Source organism: Marmota marmota, unplaced genomic scaffold (genome assembly GCF_001458135.2).
Source record: "Marmota marmota marmota unplaced genomic scaffold, marMar, whole genome shotgun sequence".
NCBI classification, from domain to species: Eukaryota; Metazoa; Chordata; class Mammalia; order Rodentia; family Sciuridae; genus Marmota; species Marmota marmota.
The window spans coordinates 5,078,777-5,091,090 of record NW_026000229.1 but is presented as its reverse complement, the minus strand read 5'-3'; the positions used below and the strand labels follow the sequence as shown (position 1 = coordinate 5,091,090).

At 39.8% G+C, this 12,314-nt stretch overlaps 1 protein-coding gene and 1 non-coding gene across 2 annotated transcripts; both read right to left on the bottom strand.

The window, feature by feature from the left end:
- Positions 1-371: 371 nt before the first annotated feature.
- Positions 372-444, bottom strand: Trnav-cac. The gene has a single exon. It is a non-coding gene; the product is annotated as a tRNA-Val (tRNA).
- A 2,899-nt stretch (positions 445-3,343) lies between these two features.
- On the bottom strand, positions 3,344-11,939 carry Psma4 (proteasome 20S subunit alpha 4). The gene is made up of 9 exons (XM_015480364.2): positions 11,809-11,939; positions 9,914-9,939; positions 9,630-9,672; positions 8,791-8,953; positions 7,271-7,348; positions 6,745-6,833; positions 6,165-6,295; positions 5,150-5,273; positions 3,344-3,813 (listed from the first exon to the last, which is right to left on the bottom strand). The coding sequence occupies exons 2-9, from the start codon at positions 9,914-9,916 to the stop codon at positions 3,659-3,661; spliced, it is 786 nt and encodes a 261-aa protein (XP_015335850.1). The 5' UTR covers positions 9,917-9,939; positions 11,809-11,939; the 3' UTR covers positions 3,344-3,658.
- Positions 11,940-12,314: the final 375 nt, after the last annotated feature.

Sequence of the window (12,314 nt, the reverse complement as noted above, 5' to 3'; positions counted from 1 at the left end):
AGTCTGGAATATTTTTGCATTGCTGCAACAAATACTTTCAAGGAACTTTCAAAGTGCTAGACTAGAAATTCCAGAGCCTCACTTATTTTCTAATTACCACAAGTAAAATTATACACAGGAATGTGATTTTTTTCCCCCACATGGCTTATTTTTAAAAGCATGATTTTAAAACTTAGCTCAAGATTTAAAACCTAGCTGTCTTTGGTTTCCTACTTATTCATATCAAGGTGCTTCCAAGCTGGTAGCATCTCTGTGAAAACCTACTGAGTTTTGCCCAGATCAGAGAATGAAATGCTTGCTGTTGGTGGAGGGCCCATTTGGATGAAGATTGCTAAGGATACATTGTTTTTTTGTTTGTTTGTTTTGTTTTTTGGTGGTGCTGGGGATTGAACCCAGGGTCTTATGCATGTGAGGCAGGCACTCTACCAACTGAGCTATATCCCCAGCCCACTAAGGCTACATTTGGGATATGTCAGAAAATACCCTGGAAAACAAAGGGTCCTGCCATCTGGGCCAAAAGCATGCCCAGAGCAGAGGAAAATGGGATCTGGTGAGATTCTATGCTAAGCTGATAGCCCCAGAATAGGAAAAAATCCCACAAGTTACTCAGTAGCCTTTGCTCCAGGCTACCTTTTGCTATTTTTCTAGTATGAATTTATCTAAACAAAAGGGGGACTACATTGAAAATTGTCCATTGTTAGGAAATTGAAGATTTTATTTTTGTTTTTAGCTGCAGATGGACACAATACCTTATTTTCATTTATTTATTTTTATGTGGTGCTGAGGATCACACCCAGTGCCTCACTTGTGCTAGGCAAGCACTATACTACTGAGCTACAAACTTAGCCCTTGAAGACTTATTTCTAGTGTGGCTTATTTCTACTCTGGGCTCTTATCTACTGTAGCACTCAAGACATTGTTCTAACTTTAGGAATGCAGAAGGTGTGGTCAGAATATAGAAACCCACAAGTTCTGACCTGGATGGAAAAGTGGTGTTTAGGATTTCACTCCAGCATATCAAGGGGCTCTATTTAATCATCCATCAGTTTATTTGTTGCCTAATATGTTCCTGTTTTTGTTCCCACTGGGACACAGTTGCTGAATGAAAACAAAGTCCTTCTGCAGTGTTGTGGAGAAGAGTTCATCAGGGTAAGGGGCAGAGAATGGGGGAGTAGATTGTTTCTTTAGAGAAATAGTCAGATAAGGTTACATTCAAGTGGAGACCAGAGGGGATGAGGGTGTGGAAAATACATATACCCAGGGGAAGGGCTTTCCTAAGGCAGAGGGACTGGCAAGTACATAGGTCACATGATGAAAAGGGCTTGATGGGTTCGAGGACCACCAGAAGACTGAGGAAGGGAGCACTTGATAGGAAAGGTGACAGTGGAGCCAGAAGATAGGATGCCTCATAAGCCAGTTGAAGAATTCAACATTTACTGAACAAGATGGGAAGAAGTCATTGGAGAGCTTTGGGCAGAGAAGTAGCACAATCTTTTTTTTTTTTTTTTTAATATTTTTTTAGTTGTAGATGGATGTAATGCCTTTATTTTATTTTTATGTTTGGTGCTGAGGATCAAACCCAGTGCCTCACACATGCGAGGTGAGCACTCTACTACTAAGCTATAGCCCCAGCCCAGAAGTAGCACAATTTTTAACATTTAGAAAGGATTCCTCTGGCTGTTGTTGAGAATTGATTATAGGAGAGGAAGTGGAAGTAGAGAGACCAGTTAGAAGGCTGTTGCTATTGTTCAAATGAGAGACAATAGTGTCTTGGACCAGATCATTCCTGGTCCCCGCAGTGGTATGGGGTCAACAGGGTTTATTGATTCACTTTTCCATCTGCCTTTAATTCCAGGTGCAACAAGATTGAGGGTCATTTAAAGATGTAGAACCGACCCTTATTTGTAGATTATATATATATTATATATTTGTGAATTTGCCTACTCTTGGAAATACTTGCAGTGCTTTTGCAGTCATTTGTGGACATACGCAGATTAGTGAAAAAGTCTGGGAAGCCTGAAGAATATATTCCTTGACGAGTCTAATAAGGCAACACTTCTAGTTTCAGCTTATACTGTTATGAAGTGTTCCGATGGTCTCTCTTGTACCATATTTTTTGCATTATTGTGCCTTTTATTGGTGATTTCACAGTTTAAAATGGTCCTCACATATAGTGCTATTATCGAGTGTTCCCAAGAACATGAAGGATGTGCTATGCCTTATTAATACGTTCAGATATAGCTGTTGGCAGGGAGTTATGCTAAAGAATCAACAGTATGTATCAAATAAGGTGTCTTAAGTAGAAACACATTAAAGAGGAATGAATTGATCAACTGATGAAAATGCTGTCACCAGTGGCTATAGAACCTATCCCAATATTTCCCTTAGGTACAACGGTTCAGTATTTGTTAATTCAGCATTTGTGGTGATTTTATAGAACACATAACTCTCAAGAACAATGAGAATCAGCTATATAAATTACAGTGAATTAATTTAGACAGTTCAAAAGTGGAACATCCAAGAGCTCAGAAATGCCTTTTAGACTGCGCAGAAAACTGCAATTACTTTTTTTTTTTTGACATTGATAGACCTTTATTTTATTCATTTAATTCTATGTGGTGCTGAGAATCGAATGCAGTGCCTTATACACATTAGGCAAGTGCTCTACCACTGAGCCACAACCCCAGTCCCCAAAATTGCAACTATTATTCCCTAAATACACTTAGGAGCCTTTAGGCTGGGAGCCCATACATGGTAGTGTAACCACTATGGAGCAAAGGGAAGCTCACTGAACTGGTTCTCACCCAGGATGCCAATGGAATTACCCCTGGGGACTTTAAATTTAGGTATGTGTAAGAATCACATGAAGTGTTTGTTAAAATGGATTACCATGCACCCCCAGACACTTTAATTCAGTAGGTCTGGATGTCAGAATTTGCATTTCTAGGTGACACTGAAGCTGTCTGTCCAGGAATCACACTTGAAATAAGACCACTCTATATCACTTCTATCAAGTCATAGAAACTTAAGTGAATGGGCTGAGCAAAGCCCAGCAATGGAACTCCCTTCAGCCAAAACAAAACTGTTCTTATCTCTTGGTTCCACTTTTCCTGTGTGGCTTTAATTTCTCCCATTCCATCTTTCATATGGCTTGGGCTATGACTCTGTGCAGTCCTAACTGCAGGATCCTATACATTCTTTCCTCATGTGTATACATCAGTGCTGGCTTTGCTCAGTGCTCTCGTTCATTCTCTAACCCATCTCTGGAGACAGAGATGATGGACAGCATAAAGGGATATGCCCCACCTTTGTGAAAGGAATGTAAACCACAGCGTACATAGTGCCTGAGGAAGGTAAGAGCTTTATCAATCCTGTTGTTTTTAACAATTACTGCTACAGATAACTTTTTCCTTCACCATCTCCGTTCTTTTCAAGTTTTATTCCAAAAAAAAAGTGTGAAATTTAAGATGTCCATAAAGAGTAATCATCATCATTACAACAAAGTATTCAATTGAGCAGAAATGACAAAGACCCAATTCAGTGTTGAATGTCCTATTTCCCCACTTGCACAAGTTTTTGAAAAAGCCTTCTCAGGTGGAAGAGTAGAACAGCCTTTACACTGAAATGGTGCCCCAAATGGGTTATAAAATCCCTGGTTCTATTTGTCCTTTTCTTTCTGTTCTTTTTCTTTCTTCTCACGCTCAGCTTTAGCTTCTTCTTCCTCATGTTTTTTGATCAACTGCTCCACTTCCTTTTGTTTGAGAACTCTGATCACCGTCTTTCCATTCTCTCTTGTAAGTGTGGCAATTTCCACTAAAAAATAAACACAAACACAAACATTTGTATCAGAGGCAGGTACACTCAGCAAATAACTTCACATATGTAAGCCTCAGTTCACTACTTTACCATGTTTTATGGTTAATGATTCCTGGATACTTTTACAGGAAGAAAATACCTTTGGTCTTATAATGTCTTAATCACGATTTTTACTTAAACATCTTCCCTCTTTTAACCCATCCCAACTTTTTAGCAAGCATTATGTTGTTCCCTTTGTAAAGTACAGTCATCCAGTGGCTTGAGAGGCTGAGGCAGGAGGATTGAGAGTTCAAAGACAGCCTCAACCATTTAGCGAACCCCTAAGCAAATTACGAAGATCCTGTCTCAAGATAAAATATAAAAAAAAGGCTAAGGATGTGTCTCAGTGGTTAAGCATCCCTGGTGCCAAACTAACAAAAACAAAACAAATACCAACAACAAAAAAATAGCTATTCTAGCTGGCCTGCTATTAGTTTGCTGACCAGAAAGAACCACAATCTCCTTGTTAGAACCCCTGAATGCTAAGCTGGAATCTTCAACCAATGATAACACTTTTTATGGAATTTTCAAACCTCTTTTCAAAATAATGGTATGAAAAACGACTTCTATGGCTCTGGGCAAGGGAAACACACTGATACGTATAGTGGAAAGAGTATTTGTGTAGGGGAAATTGACTAGGGCCTCTCTGAAATTAGATGACAACAGACGTCAGTCTATAGATAATGGCATTTTCTAAGAAACACCGGGAGCTAAGTGTACTACAGTAAATCAATGTTAATTAACCACAATTTTGGGAAAAATTTTTATGTCATACAACTTAAGTTGAATAAAGTGAAATTATTAACATGAGTTTAACAAGAGTTTAAAAGACCCAGAAAAATACAACAGGGTACCATGACTGATGCAAGTGCTCTATCTCTCGTAAAGTATATCATAACCCTGTAGAAATACATGTAGTTTATCACACACACACACACAGAAGCATAGATATCACTACCAAGAGGTCTTGATATGATTACTGTTAACTAAATTAGCATGGAGCAGGGTCTCTGAATTATGAGTACTGGGAACATTCTAGCTCAGGTCATTAAGCCCAGCATGCAGTGTGGCATTATGGCTTCAAAAGTTATCAATGCTCATTCTGATCTTTGTCAAGTCACTTAACCCTAGTCATGGCACCCCAGTGTCCTCATTTAGGAAACAGGTATAAAGCTACCTAACTTATAATGGTGCTGCTTCTATGAATTAAGCAACAGGTAAAATGCCTAATACCAACAGCTACTCAATCAGTTCCCCTCACTCAAGCAGACAAATGAAAGAGGACATGTGTTACCTTTTTCAGCAGACAGTTTACTAACATCCATGGTCTTATTTAGCACTTTGATAGCTAAAGCAAGTGCTGACTTCAAGGTCATTTCTCCTTCTTTGTAGTCTTGTTTCAACATTGACACAGCTGCCTATAAAAAAAGAATATATAGAATTTTAAGTTTTTACGTTTTTGGGTTTTTTTTTTTAGGAATATGGATTGGTCTAGAAGAATGTTTGACTGGTTTTTTTTTTTTTTGAGAATTTTTAATATTTTTATTTTTTAGTTTTCGGCGGACACAACATCTTTGTATGTGGTGCTGAGGATCGAACCCGGGCCGCACACATGCCAGGCAAGCGCGCTACCGTTTGAGCCACATCCCCAGCCCTTTTGACTGTTTTTTTGAGATGGGGGTCTCAAAAATTTTTTTGAGGTGTTGCCTAGGCTGATCTCGAACTCCTAAAGTGATCCCATGTGCTCAGCCTCTGAAGTGCTGGGACTACAGGTGTATTCCACCACACCCGGCTTAATGCCTGCCTTTTAAATGGTACTACAACCAGTATAAACAATTTGGATGGCAGGAAGGGTAGACCTGAGATGGGGTAACAAGAGAGGATACTGATGCTCTGTCAAGGGAGTTTTTTTTTTTTTAAGCGGGGATCAAATTCAGGGCCTCACACATGGTAGGTAAGTGCTCTACTGAGTTATATCCCTTGCTCCCTTAAGGGAGTTTTTAATCTAGGTCCTCCGTTAACAAAGGAGTCCATCCTAGAACTTAGAGGGTAGTGAATGAAGGTATGAAAAATAATGTATCTTTGTTTTCACAAATTTTAATTTAAAACTAGCATTTAATTATAAATGAAGGCAACAAACTCCAATATATTAGCAGTATCTGCAACTTTGTCACCAACAGAAATCATAGATAGCTATAACAACCTTGATGTGGTATGGAACTATCTTAAAATACTGCTCATCTTTACTTCAAAAATTATGGTAGTTATTAGATCTTTTTCTAGCTTTTACACACCACAAAAATACTCACAGCGCTATTATTTCCAATGCAGGTGGCTTTCCATCCCCCATAATTTCCACTAGGATCACTTTGATAGAGTTGGAAACCATAGTGCTTATCCCAGCCAATGTACAGCAACGAAACACCAAAGGGACGTTTTCCTTTAACAAAGAAGAAAAAGCCAAACATCAACAATCTAAATTTGGTATCACTATAGTTACTAGAGCTCAGAGAATGTGGCTGAATGCTTTTCTGTGAAGTTAAGCATTCATTAACTGCTCCATGTTCTGGCTATCAGAGATAAGCTCAATCACAAATTCCACTTTTGTTTCTAGGATTTGGACATAGCCAGGAGAGGAAGTAAGGACATACACCAGTGCTGAATTTCATTATTATGTAAAAAGAATTTGTTTCCAAATTGGAAAATGTTATTTTGGCCTTTCAATATATTATTAATAAATAAAATATATAATCTACATGGTAGAAGCAGGCTTGCTCAAGATGCAGGAATTATGGACTGACGATTTTCAATTTCCTTTTACTACCTTGAAAAGGTTATTACTTATAATATTTTAAATTTTCAGAATAACAATTCTAAAAAGTTCAGTACCTCCAAACTGTGTATAAGCTTGTTTGATATCACACAGTGCAGTAACCAACTGCTCACAAGGAATTGGCTCCTGATACTGTAATAAATACCTAGGATAAAAAGGTTGGCATATTAATAGTTTTTTTTCTAAAACACATAAAATCTAAGGAAAATACCCTGTGGAAAAAAAATATATGCCATAGAGACAACATAATAGTCACTTATAATTTGAAGAGGAGGAGGAGGGAAACTTGTTAACATCCTATTATCTTTATAATAAATGACATTTTATAAATTTGATTTAAAAAAACTATAATTTCAGGCTGTGACTGTAGCTCAGTAGTAGAGTACCTGCCTAGCACATGTGAGGCACAGGGTTTGATCCTCAGCACAACATAAAAATAAATAAATAAAATAAAGGTATTGTGGAAAAAAAACCTGTCATTTTCAATTAATAGACTTTTAGTGACTAATCTTTGCAAAAGTGAGTTTTCCTTAGAAACATTAAACTAACTTCTATATCATTAGTTACGCTATTATTCCATACCTTTGAGCAATGAGTCTCAGTTCATTAGTCAGAACATTAGCATCAGAAGTTATGCCTGCCACACTGCAAGCCATGTCCCTTGAAGGAAAAAAAAAAAAAAAAGATATTGATCTATAAGCAAGGATATTAAGAAGCACCAAGTCCTATTAGAAATCTTCCATGGGGCTGGGAACGTGGCTCAAGCGATAGCGCGCTTGCCTGGCATGCGTGCGGCCCGGGTTCGATCCTCAGCACCACATACAAACAAAGATGTTGTGTCCGCCAAAAACTAAAAAATAAATATTAAAATTCTGTCTCTCTCTAAAAAAAAAAAAAAAAAAAAAAAGGAAATCTTCCATGTTTGCTTCACAGTCTCTATGCCCTTCTGAAAAAAACCACAGAGATTTTATCTTTATAGGAGACATTTACTTGACATCATTCAACAATCATTCAAAATGAAAGTTCTCTTACCTCCCAAGGCCTGGCTTGTCGGGAGTGAGGATGAAAGAGCAAAAGGGCAGAGAAGTTCACAAACTGAAGTTCAAGGCTAGGCTCTTCCTGGAGGTACATTTCCTTTACTTTGCCTATTCCCTGAGGGCTACCCTGTTACCCACTGTCATTATATCTCACCATCCTGCAAGCTGCTGAGTGGGCCTAAAAAGTGGCTCTATGGAGAAATGACACTACCTCAGATAAGTGTAGCAAAAGGCCTGACCAGGTGGCTGGGGTTGTAGCTCAATGGCAGAGCACTTGCCTAGCATGTGTGGGGCACTGGGTTCAATCCTTAGTACCACATAAAAATAAAACAAACAACAAAGGCATGTTGACCATGTACAACTACAAAAAAAAAAAAAAAAAAAAAAAAAAAAAAAANGCAAAACCCTGTCACAAATTTTTTTTTTTTTTTTTTTTTTTAATTTAAAAACGGTGGGAAGGTGCTGGAAATGTAGCTCAATGGCAAAGCACCCCTGGGTTTAATCCCTAGTACTGAAAAAAAAAAAAAATGTAGTTAAAATACTCAAATATTCTCAGACTTCCAGGAGACCTATTCTTTGGTAAAGATTTACTATAATTTAACAAAATCCCTCAGTAGATATTCCAAATAATACTTTGAGAATCTGCTATATGCCAGATACTGTGCTAGTTCATTTCATTCATTTTAATTTGTTTTATCAGACTTCCACAACCATTCTAAAAGGCTATGAAGCCCTAAGAAATTAAATAATTGATGCAAGGTCACATTGCTTGTATGGGGTTGGAGCCTGGATTTGCTCCCAAATCTTTGTTACTACTAAACCTATACTTTTATAACTATACTATGCTGTTTTCCCACTAAATGTTTAGCTCTGTACTTTAAACAAATAACACATGGAACTGGACCTCAAAGTAGTTTCAAGCAAAATGAAGTAAAAGCACACATTTTTACAAGTAAAATAAACTGTTAAATTCTACTAATGTCACATGAAGAACCTTCCAAAATAAGCAGATCCCATTTATGTGAGAAAGTGATGGTTAAAACTCTTCTCTAAGATCTCACTTACTCATTGAGTTTATAAATTTTTTCAGAAAAAAAGACTTCATCAAGAAGCTTGTGGATGTTTCGTCTCTCTGCTGCAAGCAAAACACCATCATTTGCTAAAATTCCCAAACAGGTTCCTGCATGTCCAATAGCTTCCATGGCATATTCAACTTGATATAAGCGACCTACAAAACACAAGCAGAGGGGCTGGGGTTGTGGCTCAGTAGTAGAGCACTTGCCTAGCACATGTGAGGCACCGGGTTCAATTTTCAGCACCGCATATAAATAAATGAATAAAATAAAGGCCCATCAACATCTAAAAAATATTAAAAAAACAAAACCAAAACCAAACAAAAAAACAAAAAACCCACAAAACACAAGTAGAGAGAAGCCAAGACTCTCCTCTGTGCTCCTGTATACTGTTCCAAGAGAAATCAGAAATAACACTAGTAGGCTACAAGCAATGGTCCTATTTTTACTCTTCCATAATGCATATGCAATCAGGCTAGTGACCACAATTAATTCACAAGTACAAAAAGCATGAACTTAGTAACTCCAAAAATGTTTGTAGCTGGGGATGGTGGTGCACGCCTATAATCCCAGTATCTCAGGAGACTGAGGCAGAAGGATCGTGAGTTCAAAGCCAAGGCCTAAGCAACTCAGTGAGACTCTGTTTCTAAATAAAATACAAAATAAGGCTAGGGATGTGGCTCAGTGGTTGAGTGCCCCTGGGTTCATTCTCCAGTATCAAAAAAAAAAAAAAAAAAAAAAAAAAAATTTTTTTTTTGTAGAGTTTTTTTTTTCCTTAAAAGTTTAACACTTAAGTCTTTACTTGAGGAAGATTAAGAAATTTCTATTTACCTTCTGGAGAAAATATAGTGGTCCTGGAGTCATATCTTCGAGACTGCAAAGGAAAAACATATAAGTGATTCCTATCTGCTGCAGGTAACCCAATTCCTCCAAGCCCACAAATCATTTTATAAAATGTATCCTGGTGCACAAAGTTCAGTGTGTGGGAAGAAGCTGTTATAAGGAAGAAGTCACTATCCCATCTCTTCTTCCATTTCAATTTTCTCATGTAATTCTGTAAACTTGAGTACAAGCTTCATCACGCAATAGTTTACTGGCATGTTTTATTAACTCACCATGGTTTCTGAACTTTATATAATTCCTGTAAAAATAAAATAGAATCATCATTAAAAACATTCATAATTTTAAGATGCATTTTCTCACTTTCAAAATCTGTCTTATTCACTCTCTTCATTCAGCTAACATTTATTGTGTACTTGCAAAGAGCCAGATACCATGCCAAATGCTGGAACACCAAGATATGCAATACCAATCCCTGTCCTGAAGAGTTTAAAATCTGGCAGTCAGGCAAGAGGAACAGACATTGATTATAACGTGGAAAAGGCAGTGAGAAACCTGGCTGGTGGTGCACCCCTGTAAACCCACTAGTTCAGGAGACTGAGGCAGGAGGATCGCAAGTTCAAAGCCAGCCTTAGCAACTTAGGCCCTATCTAGGGGCTGGGGCTGTAGGTCATTGGTAGAAGCACTGGGTTCAATCCTCAGCACCACATAAAAATAAATAAAGATACTGTGTCCAACTGAAAGAAAGGAAAGAAAGAAAGGAAAGAAAGGAAAGAAAGGAAAGAAAGGAAAGAAAGGAAGAAAGAAAGGAAGGAAGAAAGGAAGGAAGAAAGGAAGGAAGAAAGGAAGGAAGGAAGGAAGGAAGGAAGGAAGAAAGGAAGGAAGAAAGGAAGAAAGGAAGAAAGGAAGGAAGAAAGGAAGAAAGGAAGAAAGGAAGAAAGGAAGAAAGGAAGAAAGGAAGAAAGGAAGAAAGGAAGAAAGGAAGAAAGGAAGAAAGGAAGAAAGGAAGAAAGGAAGAAAGGAAGAAAGGAAGAAAGGAAGAAAGGAAGAAAGGAAGAAAGGAAGAAAGAAAGAAAGAAAGAAAGAAAGAAAGAAAGAAAGAAAGAAAGAAAGAAAGGCTGGGGATGTGATTCAGTGGTTAGGTGCCCTTGGGCTCAATCCCTGGGATAGAAAAAAGCAGAGTGAGTAGGAATCAGAATGGAGGGAAAACATTTTTTTGGAGACACTGATACAGAAAGTAAGAATAAATTAGAGATAGAGGAGGCAGAAACAAGTTGAAAACCCTCAGGTCTAAGAACAGGGAAAAGAAGAAGGGAAAGGCGTTCCTGGAAGAGGAGAAAGCATGAGCAAATGATACCAAAGGAAGAAAGCTCAATGGGCAAGAGGTAAATTGCTCAAGTTGGACACCGGGTTCTGAACTTGGGGGTGGGTATGGTAATCTTGGGCATCATTTCAATCCCCGCCAAAGACAAAACTGGGGTGCGTGATTTAGTAGAAAAACCAAACTCAGAATCCAAAGCCCGTATTCCCGGAATATTAGGAATTAAGACTGGAAAAGTAAGCAGGTATCTCAAGGGCCCACGTAAAAACTGAATTTTGTCTCTTAATTAAGTAGGCTCCACCGAATGATTAAGAGTCGCAAAGCCACAGGAACTGACAGGCAGTTTAGAAAGACCTGAGGCTGGTGAGAGGCTGAAGGCAAGGTAACTAGTCACGAGTGCGGTTCCAATAGGCAGGTGCATGGGAAGAGTGGTCCAGACAAGAGCAGGCAGGAGGTCGCAAAGAAGACCTGCCGGGGGGGCGGGATCAAGATTCCCCGAGCCTGACGCCGGGCAAAGCACGAGTTTGAGGTCACCGGCACATCCAGTAGCGCTTTCACATACTGTACTCAGGGGACCAAAGCCGCACAGACCACTACGACCTGCCCACCTGCGCCCGGTGCCCTGCACTGTCCCGCGGCCCCGGCCCGGGGCCGGGTAACCCGACCGCGGGCGGCGGGGGCCAGTCCGGGACCAGACCGTCACCCAGGCCGAGGAGGCGGGTGCAGAGTCATCGTGCCCACAGTTCCTCAGCAGCGGCTGCCGGCGGAGGCCCGCTATCTTTACGCTCACAACCCCCACCCAACGGACAGCGACCAGGCTTCCGCCGACCACCGGGGACCAAGGCTCACCAGAGAGAAGACACTGAAGAGGGGAGATCTACAGAGACGGAAATAGTCTCGGGGAGAACTACCACCGCCTCACGGCGTCCGCTGCGAATATGGCCCCCGCGCGTGCGCAGAGCAGCAGGGGGCGGGGCGGTAAGGACGCGGAAGTCCTCCTGGAGGCGGGGCGAGAACTGGTGCCCAGGAGAAACTGGAGAGTTGCTGCGGGTCGGCTCAGGCTGGTGTCTTCAGCGCCGCTGGGGCGAATTGTGCGGCATGGAAGGCGGGCTGGCGACCCCCGCCTAAGGATCAAGTGGCATTATAGCGGATTTCCCTTTACGCTTTGTTTTCATTTTTACTTTCTCCTCTTTACCACTGTTGGTGGACCTAGGATAAGCATTAATGTGGACTTGCTACCCACCATTCCAGCCCCTTTCCCCACAATTGTCTCAACCACATCAGACTTTACCCTTCGTTCTGTTACGGTCTCCCTTCTAAAATCTGGTTTCCACTTTTATTATTAATATATGAAC